The sequence below is a fragment of the Pelobates fuscus genome, chromosome 9, assembly GCF_036172605.1.
Source record: "Pelobates fuscus isolate aPelFus1 chromosome 9, aPelFus1.pri, whole genome shotgun sequence".
Lineage (NCBI taxonomy): Eukaryota > Metazoa > Chordata > Amphibia > Anura > Pelobatidae > Pelobates > Pelobates fuscus.
This window is the reverse complement of record NC_086325.1, coordinates 64,594,294-64,611,450: the sequence shown is the minus strand read 5'-3', so window position 1 is coordinate 64,611,450 and position 17,157 is coordinate 64,594,294. Positions and strand designations below refer to the sequence as shown.

General features: G+C 38.8%; 1 protein-coding gene across 4 annotated transcripts in view; it reads left to right on the top strand.

Annotated features, from left to right (window-relative positions):
* LOC134572801 (integrator complex subunit 6-like) overlaps positions 1-17,157 on the top strand; it is a 127,084-nt gene that overhangs the window by 68,809 nt on the left and 41,118 nt on the right. For all 4 annotated transcript variants that reach the window (XM_063432007.1, XM_063432008.1, XM_063432004.1 and 1 more), the window contains 8 exons: positions 570-664; positions 5,709-5,819; positions 6,548-6,763; positions 6,879-7,002; positions 7,780-7,922; positions 8,696-8,933; positions 12,831-13,211; positions 16,012-16,105. In XM_063432007.1, the coding sequence (XP_063288077.1) occupies positions 570-664; positions 5,709-5,819; positions 6,548-6,763; positions 6,879-7,002; positions 7,780-7,922; positions 8,696-8,933; positions 12,831-13,211; positions 16,012-16,105 (1,402 nt within the window). The remainder of the gene's footprint in view (positions 1-569; positions 665-5,708; positions 5,820-6,547; positions 6,764-6,878; positions 7,003-7,779; positions 7,923-8,695; positions 8,934-12,830; positions 13,212-16,011; positions 16,106-17,157) is intronic.

Below are 17,157 nucleotides of genomic sequence, written 5' to 3'. Positions count from 1 at the left end.
CATAGAGCATCCTGTTCTGGTTTCTGTTCATTATGAAATGTTCCAATGTTCGGAATATTTCAGACGAGTGTATGTCCTTTTTTTCCAAAATGTGTAAATATTGTTTGGCGTGGATAGCCACAACCCGAGTCTCAGGTTTTTATTCATCTTTTAAATTTAGCTTCTAAGAGTCACTCTGAGTCATCCTCTTGAGATGCAACAGTGATTTTTATTACGCTTGTATGGCATTTTTGAACTCTGCTTCAACCCAGGTGGCACAATTAAGGGTATTTGTAAGCATGGAAATGTTACTTTTAACCCAGACCATTATTAGAACCGTTTGGTTGTCAAGATACTACGTAGCATCTCCACGATGACTAATTAAATAGTTAACACCTTATTTTAAAGGTTTCCAGGGAAGCATGTAACTGGCATATAATTGTGAAATAAATTGTGGAGAATTCTGCTCTTACATAAACATCTGTCTTTAGTGTAGACTACACCCACTCATTGTAGATGGTTTGCTTAAAAGTTGGTTTGCTTTCTTTCTATATCTGCTTGTTGTGTCTCATTGGCTGTTTCTCTTCCAGATGATTTGTTCAAGGTGCACAAACTAAAGCCAAGTCTGAAGTGGCGTCAAGCCTTTGAAAACTACTTGAAAACAATGCCCCCATACTTCTTAATGGTAAAAAAAAAAAAAGGGTTGTTTTTTTGTTTAAGGTAGTCATTATTCCGCTGGGTAGATGACACAGCACAGATTAAGTTATCATCTGAGCAGTATTATTATTATTATTCCCTGACCTGAATGAAGGAAAATGCATGATTCACACCTGTACAGTGTGGGTGTTCCCTTATCTTTGTCACCATCAGGACTAAAATGTCTATCTACATGAGGTTGCTGAGAGTTACATTCTTGACTGCCAGCTATGGGCAATTTAATTAAACTCGTACCAACCGGAATTAATGAGGTCAGGGGAAATAGATGCCACCCAGTACAGCACCTCCAATTATCTTGTTCCAAAAAAGGCCCAGCAGAATTATTTTTAAATGATGAGCACTCCATTTATTGGTAAAAACTGATGATCTAAGTATATTATTATTTTTTTTTTACACTGATTTAACTTTATTTTTATTTGAATTCAGCCAGCAGGGGGACTAACTGTCATTACAGTTAGTCCCCCTGCTGGCAATACCTGAGCCAGCTAACCCAGCCATGTGCTCGCAAGGACCTCACTCTCACATGGCCGGGGGGGCTGCAAGAAGATGGCGGCGACCGGGTAAGTAAGAAAAAAAACGGAGAGCGTACTATTACGCCCGGCGGCGTTTAGAGCCGCTTAAAATAGGGCGTAATAGTACGCCCTCCGGTCTTAAAGGGTTAAAAAGACCAACAACAACTAAATAATTCTGGTTTTCCTTCTCTAACCAGAGGATGTGTATAGTCTTCTGTTTCCTGTAGTGTTTGGCACATGTTGTAATTTTATGGTCAGATATGGGTTTGTTGTTTTTTTTTGTGCTGTCCTGATGGGTGGCTTCACAGAAAATCAGAACTCTAAGATGTCCTCACATATTAAAGGGACACTATAGTCACCTGAACAACTTTAGCTTAATGAAGACGTTTTAGTGTATAGATCATGACCCTGCAGCCTCACTGCTCAATCCTCTGCCATTTAGGAGTTAAATCCCTTTGTTTATGAACCCTAGTCACATCTCCCTGCATGTGACTTGCACAGCCTTCCATAAACACTTCCTGTAAAGAGAGCCCTATTTAGGCTTTCTTTATTGCAAGTTCTGTTTAATTAAGATTTTCTTATCCTCTGCTATGTTAATAGCTTGCTTGACCCTGCAAGAGCCTCCTGTATGTGATTAAAGTTAAATTTAGAGATTGAGATACAATTATTTAAGATAAATTACATCTGTTTGAAAGTGAAACCATTTTTTTTTCATGCAGGCTCTGTCAATCATAGCCTGGGGAGGTGTGGCTAGGGCTGCATAAACAGAAACAAAGTGATTTAACTCCTAAATGACAGTGAATTGAGCAGTGAAATTGCAAGGGAATGATCTATACACTAAAACTGATTTATTTAGCTAAAGTAATTTAGGTGACTATAGTGTTCCTTTAAGGGAAACTAAGCATCAAAACAATTTAAGCTTAATGAAGTGGTTTTTGTTTATGGAGCTTGCCACTCCAGTGTAGCTGCCCAATTATCTACCAGTTTGGAATTAGTAAGTGTTCTTGAATAGCAAGACCACTTAATGTTATCTCACAAATATTATTCTTATTATTATAGCCAAATTTACCACCCTAACTCCTCCCACAGTTTTTACACTACATAGACAGAAATATACCGAAACGTGCGGATTGTTCCCGATTGGATTGCTATTACTTTGTGGAACGTTTAGCCGAATGGTTCACGGAATATCGTCGTTCTTGTGGCGAAATTGGTCCCATAGTAATGAATGGCAAAATGTTCAAAACTAGAGTGGGAGCTGGCAAAAGCTGAAAAATCAGGACATGATTTCTAAACTGCCACCACTCCCTCATTTTCAAGCCCACCTACACAAATCTTATATCAAAACGTTCAGCTATCCACTAGAAATGTCCACGGCTAAGCCATAGTCCTGATAGTTTTCACAATATGACCATTTGTTTGCAACTCACGCCGTCCATTGACATTCATTGAAACTTCACTCTAGCCAGCTCAAACTTGAAGGAAAATTTCTAAACTGCGACTGTGCCTTCATTTTTAATACTTTAGAGACATACAAAATGTATGTCTGGGTCTTGTGATTCTCACAATATAAAGCTCTTCGCTGTAGGATGTATAGTTTTTTAAAATACGACCGTTTGAAGATAGCAACCGCCAAAATACTCTGACATGTGCCAGGCTGGAGCAGCAGGTGATGTCATAGACACAGGGCCTTTTGTACACCTGCTAATGTTTTTATAAATGTATGTTTTAGTGTAACTGTGAAGCACTTTGGGCAACAACATTGCAATTAAATGTGCTATATAAATAAATAATAACAGTTACTCCGCCCACTCCAGTTGTAGACTGCTGGTGGAGGCAAGAACACTTCACACAATTTCCCCAGACATTTTAGCTTTTCTAGTTTAATCCTGTTTTTGCAGACCCAGCCACACCTCCCTGCCTGTGACTTACACAGCCGTCCTAATCACTTCCTGTGAAGAAGAATCTAATTTTAATCTTCCATTATTGCACAGTGTTTTTGATTTTAGAATGTGTTCTGTTCTGCTCAGGTAATAGCATGCAGAACCCTCCAATGTGTGTTCAACTGACAGAGCAGGAGATACAAACTTATAATGTAAACACACTATGCTGTAAGACAGGGCTTGACAAATTTGCTTGGAATCTAGGAGCCAGCTAAACAAGTTAGGAGCCAGTCATTTTCAATGAGAAAATGCAATACTTAAAGGGACACTATAGTTACCAGAACCACTACAGATTGATGTAGTTGTTCTGGTGTATATATCCTGTCCCTGCAGGCATTTTAGTGTATACATTGCCTTTTCTGTGAAAAGGCAGAGTTTACATTGCTGCTCAGTAACCCCTCTAGTGACAGTCACTCAGACAGTCACCATGTGCAGAAACCAGGTTCAGTATCTCCAAGCTCTGCATGGAGGTGCTCAATGTTCCTCGTAGAGATTTATTCATTTAATGCATCTCTATGAAGAGATGCGGATTGGTACATTTGCTGCGCATGCACAAAATACTTCCAATGCTTTCCTAAAGGAAAGCATTGGCTCAGCTGAGATCATAAAGATTGATAATCTCAGCCATGGGGAAATTGGCACGGCGTGAGAAAATGGGGGGGAATAAAAGGTGAGTAAAAACGATCGGAGGGGGCAGGTACCTAAACGCGCATACTCACGCTGACAACAGACTTGTACGCACAAACTCTTGACAGACGCGCGCGCACACACTCGACAGGCACATACGCACTCTTGACAGACTTGCTCCCACACACAGTCTCTTGACAGGCTCACACACGCGCGCTCACACACACACAGTCTCTTGACAGGCTCACACACACTCTTACGCTGACAACAGAATTGCACACACACATATAGGCGTCCACACACACATACACACTCTGACAGGCTCGCACACATACACTCACTGACAGGTTCTCTCTCTCACACACACACATTTTTGTTTTACTTGAAACCCACTCAGCCTCCCTACTTTTGGGAGAGCTGAGAGGGTCTCTACCTGGGGTCCAGTGGGGCTGCACTCTTCCTGTGTGCGAGGGAGCAGTACTCTGCCTGCAGCTGCTCTCTGCTCCCGTTTTGTAATGATGCCGGAGCTGGAATGATATCATATGCTGGCTCCCGACATCATTACACAGCGCGAGGGAGCAGAGAGCAGCTGCAGGCAGAGTACTGCTCCCTCGCGCGCTGCCCACAATGATCATCAGGGCGGCCGCCCGCCTTCACATTCCCCAGGGCGGCCGCCTACAATATCTGGCACATATGAGCTGGCACATCCCAGGCGCCAGGGCGAATTTTTTTTTGTCGCCATGGCGACCTGGTGCCTGGGATTTGTCGATTTTTCAAAGATCTGATTTGAAAATTAAACCATTCAGTTTTTTTTTTATGTTGGCTGTGTGAGTCAGAGCCACTGGAGGTGTAACAAGGGCAACATAAGCAGAAATACAAGTGATTCAAATGATATTGTCCCTCATCAAACTGGCAGTTAAGTGTTTTTTATTTCACATTACTGACTGGATCCTCAGTCTTCCTCTAACAGGTTTACAGAAATATGTATGTTCCGTGAATTCTAAAGCACCAGTTGTTATAAGCATAGCCACTAAGCTGTCAGTATTTAGGTTGTTTTTTTTTGGGGGGGGGGGGGGTTTCTCTTTAGTCTTACTTCTACAAAAATAGCTCTCTACAGCCACTCCTTGAATATGGTGACGTTTATTTAGCTGATATTTGGGATTACTTTTCCCACAGTGAAAGATTAGTATTCCAAAAATATTGCATTAGGTAGGGCTATAAATCCTTTTCGGAATTTCCTTCCTGCGATTCTGTAGAAAAGCCCATGTTGACAATACCACATTACAATATTACATTTTCATTCATATCAACTGCATCAAAGCGACATGCTCATCTAAAAAAACAGTATTTTAAATAAGCACCATTTATAAGTTCCATAAATGTTGCTGTGTCTCATTTATTTACAGCATGCATTTGAAATTATACAGCACCTAATTTAACTTGCCCTTTCCCTGTACATATCACTGAGATGTGCATCCAATAAGTACCTATGCATTCTTTGAAGGCACATATACTGGCTTGATTACATTATATAGCTTTGCGGTGACCCACAGATGTCATTGAATTACAACTCCCATAATTATCTACCAGACTGTGGCTTACATAGGCCCACACGAGTGGTAGGTCTACATCAGCTTGGGGAATTTACAGAATGATACACACTGGTGTAGCCCATTCGATTTAAGGTGAGAATCTGGCTGGACCAAAAAATACAAATAAAACCTCACAAACCACAGATCAATAAAGAGACCATGTGAAAAATTAACCAGAAAAATATGTCTGGTTCTTAGTATGTTAGGATACAGTTCAGTATTGGATTTCTTTGCAACGTTGACCCTTTTCAATATTTTTGTGAATAATCTGATTTTCTTGATGTATTTTATGGAAATTGGTAATATGAATAATTCTGCTTTAATTTTATTTTCTACAGCCACTAAAGAAAGCACTGCGCATGATGGGAGCTCCCAACTTGATATCAGAAAACCTGGATTGTGGTCTTAGCTATAGTGTTATTTCATATCTAAAAAAACTAAGCCAACAGGTAATATTTGAATAACCAAATAGCTTCTATTTTCTCTGGGGGGGTTTTGTGCACACATTATCTTCTGTGCAACATGTTTTGCCTTTTACAACGTGCATACGTAATGCAGGTACTAAATGGATCCTCTCAAAAAAAATCGTACGTGCCTTTTGTTTGGATCTTAAAAGATAATTTTTATACATGTCTTTACTTTGTATATTTTTTATATTTCATTTAAAATGACAGTAATTAATTTGTTCACTGGAAGCAAAATGTGGTGGTCTCATACATGAAAATAGTCAATTTCCAAAAGTAGGGTAATTTCCAAAAGAAAGGAAAGAGACTTTATAACATCCCCTCCCCCTTTGTTATAATGCAATGAGGTCCCGCACACCTTACGTTAAGGTGCTCGATCGTTCTGCCCCTTAACTTCCTATGCAGGTCTGAACTATAATCAGGAGACCTCGGACCCGGCCGCTGAGAGGCACAGAGCTTTAGCTGAATGCTGCTATAACTATTAAAATGGTTGGCCAAGCATTAAGAGAATTGCTGTCCACACAGCTTCAATTTTCCAGGATATTCATCACAGTGCAAGGAGGTATATAAGTGGAGATCATACTCTTCAGAATATGTGTTCTTTAACAGGTAGTGAACTTCTTAAAGGATCACTCCAGGCAATGAAGTTGTTCTGGTGCGAGGAGGTCCTAGGCATTATCTTTTTCTTTATCTCTTTGCCTTATTTCCTTTAGACCAAAGTAGAGTCTGAAAGAATAATATCATCTGTTGGAAAGAAGGCCCCGCAGGAGACCGGGATTAAAGTGAAAAATAACTCCACAAGTCTGTCATTGGTTCATAACAGAAACTTCAAACAGCTGCTACAAGGGATCTGTGGTGAAACCCCTCTAAGACTGTCCGAATTAAATGTTAAAGAGTTCTCTGGCTTTCAAGTGGGGCTACTTAATAAGGTATGCTTTAGATCATCTCCCTTCCCCCACAATTTTAACCATATTTTATTATTATTTTTTAATCAAATAAAACCTATAACTTGTTTTATTAAATGATTTTTATGTTCCTTACTAGGATCTGAAGCCTCAGACATACAGAAATGCTTATGACATTCCGCGCCAGAATCTATTAGATCAGCTGACTAGGATGAGGACCAATTTACTAAAAACTCATAAACTTATTGTTGGACAGGATGAAGGTACAGTGTTCACTGCATAGTATACTAATATTTGTGTCGTTAAAATTTCAAAATGTTCTATGTACTTTTTATTAAATACATTGGATTACTTCACAATGGGTAAACACGAGTCTGTACATTAGGACAATAATAATAACAATTGGCTGTATGAAATGGATTTTATGTAAATATTTAAACTTTCACAATTTTCGCTACGCCATTTTATAGAGGTTAAAAATTAAAGGGACGCTCCAAACCCCTAAAGCACTTAAGATTGCTTAAAAGCTTTCTGTGTGAATAGTGTGCCCTTTTTTTGAAAATTTTTTAACTTTTATTTTTTATTCAGCAAAAAGTTTAGATTTCAATAGAAATTGGCACTTTTATGAATTACTCTCAGTGGAGCTAAACTCAAGAGGCAGCAATTGCCCAGAGCACCTGCCTTGCCAAGACTTATCATTGAGCTGCATTGGCAAGTTTGTAGGAGAACTAGGTTCTAGATGAAAACCAACGTGGAGGATCAAAACCACTATTTGATTGATACTTGTATATGTATTTTCAATGATCTATGGTTTAAAAAAAAAAAAATTGTGTTCAATATAGATTGTACCTGATAAACACATTTATGTCATGTTTACAGTTATTTCCAAGTTTATTTTCTCTGTTATGAGTTAAGAGATTAAAGAAAGGTGTTTGTAACAAAATAAAATTTAAATGTTGTAGAATACAAGATTTAATGTTTTGTGGAGGGTTATTTTGCTGTTTTTTTAATTTTTTTAATTATTTCTGATTTACTTGCAGATTGTCTCCATAGTGTTCCTGTTGCTCAAATGGGCAATTACCAAGAATACTTGAAGCTTATGCCTTCACCTCTTCGTGAGATCGATCCTGATCAACCGAAAAGGCTTCACACCTTTGGAAATCCCTTTAAGCAGGATAAGAAGGTAAAATAGATCATGGGCCACTACATAATTCAAGTAATTAACTTTCTTTGAGGAAACCTAGAAAGTAAATATTCCTCCCAACCCTTCATGGGGCTGCATTCACCAAAGATCTGTCCATTAAAATGTGTTGGCCAAGTTCCTCTCTGATATACAAGATAACTCACTGGAGTTTTTCTTAACCTACAGCTATTCAAAGCATTTATATCTAGCTTAGATTCTCAAAACCCTGCTAAAGACCGCAAGATATCTACTGAGCAGGGGTAGTTATCTTGCTTGAAGTAACCCTTTAATAAACTTCACTCTCAATTATAACTTTGCACAAAAGTATAAAAATGAAATGGCTCATGTTAGTATCATTTGGATAGGCAGGGATGATGGCACTGAGGTATGGAGCTTTAGATAAGTATATATCTCACTATTATCCATCCAAATTCCACCATGCAATGAAAATGTCACCTCAAGGAATATTTGCAAAAGACTCTTCAAATGATAATGTCATTTTAAACATTAGCTACCTAATGTTCCCCAAGCTTATGGCCATCCCTACTTTTTAAACCTTAGAAATGTGAGATTATGCATTAATCTGAAAATGTTTGTGGTTTAAAAAGTAGGAATCAAGCTTAATTTAGGCAAATTTAAGAAATTACTTGTCTGTAGTTATCAATAGATTACAAAGATTTGTATCAATATTGTCCTACGGTTCATACAAGTTGACTTGTACGATCATGCCTCAAAAACACTACATAAACCTTAATTTCTCCTGTCCATTCCAGGGTATGATGATTGATGAAGCGGATGAGTTTGTAGCTGGGCCTCAGAATAAAACAAAGCGGCCTGGTGAGGCTAATACCCCTGCTTCCCTAAAAAGGAGGCGCAGCATGTCTCCCCTACTGCTCAGAAGGCCTCAGACCCCACCAATAATAACCAATCATGTAGGAGGAAAGGGACCTCCCACAGCATCAGGAAGCCCAACTCCTCACAACCTTATTAAACCTATTGCCATACACAAAGGTAAGACATTTATAGTTGGATGGCAGAATGAATAGAAATTTACGGAGATTGCCTTTTATAATTGTTTCTGCATAAAGTTAATACTGTTGCTCAACGTTAAACACTAGCCTGTGTAAATAAGGAGAAATTGAAACCGCACTAGATTTTTTAATATGCAAACTCGTGATATTATGTTATATCTTCAGAGTGCAAAGTCTTGCTGTTCTGTCTGCAAATTGCGCACAGTTAAAGAGAAAGAAATGGGGTAAAAATCCCCTATATTGGGCGCGGGGCCTGACTGCCATACTGATCAGTCACAGCTTGACAGAACGCCATGTGATAAAGCTATATACTGCCCTTTTTTGACGACTTATTACCATAGGTATTGAGGACCCATGCTACTAGTGATACCTATTATGCCTGCAAGCTCATTGATGGAGACATTTTATGAAAATTGGAGACGGTCCCCTAAAGGGAGGCTTTTAAGGCTTATATCAGGCTTGTAAGACAAAACGAGGGAGAAGCGGACAATCTCTCTACTTTCATCTACCCTGAAACAAGCAAATACAGCATGGACCCTGTCCCCCTACTAGTGAGGGTTATCCTGGCAGTATACTCTTGAGGTTGTACCAAAATCACTGTTGGAGCTTGAGTTGTACCAATGTCTGAGCGACATTAAGATGGCGGATGCTACATGCTCTTCTAAAACTAGAGACCTGCCATACACTGCACTGGTTCGGCTTCACATGCTGTATGCAGCTTCCTGGAGAAAACTAAATTAAGCTGCTCCCCGTGTTAACGAAGGATGGCAACCTACCTCTGATTCAACTACAGAATGTTCCACAACTATCGCATGCACTTTCCCAAGTGGAGGTTAAGGCTCTGGTACATACACACTTTGTGAGGATTAGGAAGATTCTTAAGCTGCATTCTATTTACCAGATCTTCAGGAGGTCCAGAGCCCGTTGCACATATGACTATGCACCATTTGTCATTGCTTTTAGTCACTTTCTGTGTTTATGTTTTGTAACAAGCAATTGCCTTAATAAAAGAATGATTGACTGTAAACTTTTTTTTTTTTTAATCCCCTGTATTTTATTTTTATAGATAATGTGTTATATCTTTAATGCAAATAAATTGAAGGATTTTTATTAACATTGCAAATGTATTATATAAATAGGATATTCTTTTAAAAATTATTATTGCTCTTAACATTATTAATTGCTCTTGGCATTAAAATAGACCGTTCCCCTGTTAGGATAGAGCAAGAACATGCTCATTCCAACCTAATTTCTGATTTATTTATCTTTAAAACATAAGAGAAGATAGGGACTACTTTGTTTTATGTATTACACCTACACCTGACAATTGTGACAAAAGGGTGGAGTTTAAGGCAAGCTCCACTTTCTTTGTCAAACTAACCAGGGATAAAGCTTGCCTTAAGCTCCACCCTTTGTCAATATAGCCAAATGTAAGAAACATACATGAGACAAAGTAATTCCTATCTTCTGTTTAAGGAGAAATGGATCATTAATGAGGAACAGATTCTGAAAGAGCACTAAAAAAGGAAACGGGTGATACGTAAGTTTGAGGTGACAGCGCCACTTTAACAGTACGCTATGGTGAATTGGCAGCAGAGTTTCAAAGCTAAGGCCAAAATAGGAGGGTTGGAAAATGTTTTACTTTTGTATAAAAAAAAAAAAGGATATACAGTAAAGATCAGTATGTTGTAGAGGTCTACAGCAGTTGTATACCAGAAAAAAAGGTGAGTTCAAATAGTTGGCCAACATGTATCCCTCTGAGTGGAGTTAGCCAGAGCGGATATAATTCTGCCTTGCATTAGCTGACTATTAATTAGTCTATCCCCTTTTTCGGCAACCTACCTACTATGCTGGTAAACCACCCCTTATGTCCTGCATTTAAATCACCCAATTTTGAGAGGTATGCTCAAAGGTCACTGGATGTATGAAAATGTTGGAGATGCAATAGATAGAAAGAGAAGTGTCCTACCAGACTATTAGTTAGGGCCTGTTGCATCTGCCATGTAGTCATCTTGTATTTTCTTCAGCCTATGCCATATCGTGAAGTAAAAAAAGCAATACTTTGAGCTTATAGCTTAAGAGAATACATAGCATAATACTATTTAGAAAAAGTCACACAAGCTTGTAATAATTGCACTCATGAGATATTGTGCTCACTGGTACCTTCCCTCGTGGGGGCTGTTGCTATCCACACCTCCTGTTCACGTGCTCCTTATTTAGCTTCATTTCAACACGGGTAATAATGTGTAGTAATATATTTATTAAAATAAAAAGCAATACTGGTCCTACATATTTTGATTAGAACATAAATTCTTCCTCAGGGACCTTTACAGCATAAATAGAAAAAAATAGTCCCCCCCTCCCTCCCCCTTGGGCCATATAAATAGACATTTTCTTTACTTCATTGGAGAATTTGTGGATATGCGTCTTGCTTCGCCGATGTCCTCACAGCTGACCATCGGTTTCTCCCCTTTTGGGTTCTCCAGTCACATGACGTAGATCAGGCTTCCCCAAACTCTGGCCCTTCAGATTTTGCTGAACTACAACTTCCATGATTCTCGGCCTATTTTTTTCAGTCATAGAATCATGGGAGTTGTAATTCAGCAACATCTGGAGGGCCGACGTTTGAGGAAGCGAGACATAGATGCACAATGTGATAATGAAATTAGTACATTACATTCATGCAAGTACGTTGCACGCTCAATCTCACTGATTCCAAGACCCCATTTTATTTGTTTCTCATACTCCCTTCAAAAATAAATTGTTACAATGACCATTTGCAATATGTGAGAATTCTATTACTGTACATAGTTACAGTATATTAATACACATTTTGTATCTTTATTTCTAGAACACCAGTATTTTATCAGCTGCTTTAAACTACACAAGAGCTTAAATATTCTTAAGTAAACTTTTTAATGCTTTGTCTGTTTGATTATAATCTACATCGGTTTTATCCATAAAACCTATTAATATATTCCATATTTAAGTATTAATTTACTGCGTCTAGTTAATGGATTGACTTATTTTTAATGGCTAATTTATCTTCTATTTAAGGGACATTATAGTATCCGTAATACAAACCTGTATTCCTGACACTATAGATGTAAAAACGCCATTTATGTTACCAATCCCCTTGAACCAATGAATCTCTATGAAGAACGTTCAGTGCCTACATGCAGAGCCTGGAGATGCTGAACGTCAGTGCTGCACATTAAAATGCCTGCAGGGACAGGCTGTAGACACTAGAACAACTACATTAAGCTGTAGTTGTTCTTGTGACTATAGTGTCCTTTAAGTACCCTATACAACTACCATTCATTTATATTATTTTCCATACCTGTGTATTATGAATTTACTTTAGATATTTGAATACAATCCCTATAATTATTCAGTGCCTAATTAATATAATTACCCTAATTTGTGAATTTTGAAGATCTGTGTTTAGTAAATAAACCCCTGTTTAGCTTTTCGTTGTCGGTCTAGGAGATTGTTTTACCTGATGTAAAGTTATGACTTTATTGTACATCGTACAAATATTTGTCAAATACTGGCATCTATGATGATTAACAGGTATATTCATGTTGTGTTGAAGTATTTCCCCTATCACAATCATCAGATAGCAAGAATATAATATTGCACAATGACATTGTAACGCATCCATTTATCCATTTTCCTCTACTCCATCACCAAGCTTACTGGTACCCACCTGGATTCGTTTGAAAATAATGTTATTTTTAGTTGTTCCCAAACGGCCTTCTTTTATTGAGGCAACATACTTTGCACTTCTGCAATTTTGTACCACTGAGGTGTTAAATATATTGAGCACTCCCAATGACTGTGTCTTATAAGATGTTTGTTTACTTTACCTTTCTAGATGCTAACACACTAATTCCAGAAGGTAATGGAGAGCGAACGGATAACTGTCAGCCTATGGAAAAACAGATGGATGGCTTGTCCCCACTAATAGTACAGGCTGCAATGTCAGATGAAGATATGCTACTTAATGACTTTGATTCTGTGTCTGACGAACTGAGTTGCTTACAAGAGGATAGTTTAGAACACAAGACTGTTAATAATGCACTTGTTAAAGGGCCTTTGGAAAGCTATATGCCTCTTGAGGATGCTTTAACAACCCAGGAATGCACATCTACAATGCCCCTGCCAATCTCTCTGAAAGAAATGCAAAGTATGATACAAGGGACAAATGCAGATATTAAAATTAAAGTAATGAAAGAGGTTCGCAAGCCTGGAAGAAGTAAGTAATGAAATCTAAATTCATAAGGCGGCATCTGGTTTTATGATACCTAGATGTCCGTACAGCTGCATTTAAAGAAATTATTGAAATGTATCACCACAGGTTTTGCTTGGTTAAGACATTTGTGGGAGATAGATATAATTATTTATTTATTTGTAATTACAGTTTTAGGCTTAATAGATATTTAAAGTGGAGTTTGAATTTTTAAAGTACTTTATTAGCAGTGCCACGATGAGAGTTGCTGTGGTGGTGACTATTAATGATATTTACTAAATCCATAACTTGAGTTTCATACTGTTGTTGCGAGCTTTGCCATTCTATTAGCAATATATTTATTTCCTAATCCCTTATTTTGTTTCTAAGACAATTTGTGCAAGATGGTTGAAAATTGTCTCAAGTCTCCATCACATGTATGCTGTATGTGATTGTGGTGCTGGCTAGGCAGACAGGTTCGTTAGATTGATTCGCCATCTTATTTTCTTTTTGTTCCTATTTTTTCAGATGGTTATTAAGCATTGCTTTACTATACTTTTCATGTTTTTATTTTATAAAGCTTGTTTCCACATCCAGCTTTTCAAAGCAAGTTTTAATAAATAGAACAATGTCCCCATTCCAACAGCTGGACCCACCCCTTAAAGGAACGCTATAGGGTCTGGAACACAAACATGTATTCCTGACCCTATAGTGTTAAAACCACTATCTGGCTCCCTTGGCCCCCTTTGCCTCCCTAAAGATAGTAAAATCATACTTGTATTCAAGTCTGAAGCTTCTGCCTCTGCCTGTGAACTTCCTCTGACATCATCAGAACGGGTGGCCTGATCTAATCACAATGCCTCCCCATAGGATTGGCTGAGACTGACAAGGAGGCAGAGCAGGGGCAGAGCCAGCACAATTCAAACACAACCCTGGCCAATCAGCATCTCCTCATAGAGATTAAATGAATCTCTATGAGGAAAGTTCAGTGTCTGCATGCAGAGGGAGGAGATGCTGAATGTTTGGATGCATTTTAGGCAGCCATGCCCCAGGAAGGATCTCTAACAGCCATCTGAGGAGTGGCCAGTGAAGTTATCACTAAGCTGTAATGTAAACACTGCATTTTCTCTGAAAAGACAGTGTTTACAGCAAAAAGCCTGAAGGTAATGATTCTACTCACCAGAACAAATTCAATAAGCTGTAGTTGTTCTGGTGACTATAGTGTCCCTTTAAATTATGTTATTGGAATGGGCTATCAGCAGTATATTGTGTCTGAACTCCTATTGTCTCATTGAAGATAAGAAGAATGTTCGCATTCTGGCATCAACAATATTTCAAACTACTTATGTGCAACATGTTATTAAATACACACACCTACGTTACTAGCCAAGCCTAAAACTTACTTGTCACTGCCAGCCTCCTCCTGTAATGTGATCTTGCTAATAGGAAGTCAGCAATACTTGAAGTCTCCTTGCCCCATATCAATTTTGCAGCATCCCAGAATTCCATGTGGGTGCTTGCGTGGACTTTATAATTGCAGCCTTTGCTGCTCTATAACCTTTTAGCTATATATTTGCAAGCAACTTGGCTAGCACAAGGTATAGTTAAATTGTAATCAAGGGGTACATCATTTAAAAGGTCATCACAGCGAAGATAGGGGACGATTACATTATTAAAGGACCACTATAGTGCCAGGAAAACAAACAAATTTTACTGGCACGATAGGGTTTTACTGCCACCCTTAGGGTCCCCCTCCCGCCGGGCTGAAGGGAGAGGAAGCGGTTAAATTCTTACCTTTCTCCAGCGCCAGGATCCCTCGGCGCTGGGGACTCTCCTCCCTCTTCCGACATCATCCGCCGCATGCGCGGCAAGAGCCGCAAGTGCATTCAATCAGTCCATAGGAAAGCATTTTTTAATGCTTTCCTATGGACGGCAGCGTCTTCTCACTGTGAAAATCACAGTGGGAAGCGCCTCAAGCGGCTGTCAATGAGACAGCCACTAGAGGCTGGATTAACACTAGTGTAAACATAGCAGTTTGTTTACAGCTGCAGGGTTAACCCTAGATGGACCTGGCACCCAGACCACTTCGTTGAGCTGCATTGGTCTGGGTGCCTATAGTGGTCCTTTAATTTCACTGTGCTTAAAGGTTATCTTCTACTTGATCTCTCTCCTCTAAAAGGTTGGGAGCGTGTGTGGGAGGCATACTGGCTGCTCATTGTAATCTCTTGTAGTATTCCCTGCATGTTGTGTTGCCTGTGTTGAGTGAGGGCTGGTGGCTGAACAGCAGATTTCTATGTACTCTACAGGGGTTTAATTTACTGGTTTCCTACTTTTCCGTTTAACTTGTTCAGCAAAGGGAAATCATGCAGCACCTGTGCACTACCAGGAGCAGAATTTTTTTTCAGGTCATAGTGACTGTCTAGTGCAGGCTTCCCCAAACTCTGGCCCCCACCAGATGTTGCCGAACTACAACTCCCATGATCCTTGAAATACATAGCCAGTGAATCATGGGAGTTGTAGTTCAGCAACATCTGAAGGGCCGGAGTTTGGGGAAGCCTGGTCTAGTGGGTAGGAGAAAATAATGCAGGGCCAAAGCTAAAACTGTCATGGTAAATTGCTGCCTTTCAACATCACAGGAGATCCTCACAGTGGCACAGTTGCCAGGGCTTTATTTGCACTTTCTGATGGCTACTATGTGAGCGGAAATGTTAATGCTGTGTGTATATCTGTATAGACAGATATTCTATTAAGCTTCTCTATTTATTTCTGGAACGGCCAAGCTTTTGTCAAAAATTAATAAACCATTTTCTTTGTTTCTGCTTCTCAGATTATCAAAAAATCTTCTCCCTACTTGAAGAAGTACAAGGACCATTTGATGTACAAAAGACTTTTATTGAGTTTACTATGAAAGAAGCAGCAAGGTCAGTACAGCCATGATAAATTCTTATTAAACTTAACAACACAACAAGAGAAAGACTGTTCTATCAAAAAGGGACGCTTCTAGCCCCTTACCCCATAACAATGTATGCTCATGTTTACTTGTATGAATGTATAGCTTATCGTGCTAGTAGATTCCCTTTCCCCATCTCCTTACGGACTGTTGCTACCAATGTTAGTGGTTTTCAAAATCCACCGCACCTTATAACCTTTAGTTGATTGGCGGAGCTCCCTCTTCCTGGTCTAGACAGAGCTTACTACTATATACTGTTTAATGTAAGGTATATTTATGCTATTTGGGGTATATATTATTCCACTCTGGAGTTTTTTAATTCTTTGTGGAGAGAATGCATTAACTGAATCAAAAGGGGGAAAAAAACACAAACTGAATTTTCCTTTTGAATGTTGGTTCAAACCTGTAGATTCTTTAGAGACCAGAAGGTGGAAAAGTGAATATCCCAACAAATTGCTGCCTAGCAGACGTTTGTGTGATTAGTAGTTCGTTCAGTACTTGAATAGCGAAAAGCATGAACTCAACTACTCAGATTTCTAAAAGAAGTTTGATGGCAATCGTGGGAAACTATATGGAAGAGCACATACAGTTTACCAATGCCTTTTCAGCCAACGATCACAAAAATACAGAACCGCACACCAAATTGCATGTGAAATATTACTTAAGTTAATTCAAGGAATAGAAAAGTCCTATTCGGCTGAATCTGAAAAGAGCCAAATCGAAATGTAAACATAATATAATCAAAGACACAGCAGCACAAATTAAACAATAAACCTACTGCAATTTATTTAGCAAATAACCCATTGCTTTATCAAAGGACTGTCCAAGCTTTAACAATGAAAGTGATTATCTTGAGTTATTGTTTGCTTTTTCTTGCAGTGTGCCTATTATTTATGTTTTAATTTGGCCTAGTTTTCATGTTGTGAAAATGACTTTAATGTGTTGACTGTGTTGATATGTGGCTCTGTCACTTCAAACTTACCTTTCTCCTATTGCTTCCCCTTCTCTTCCTCTTTCAGAATC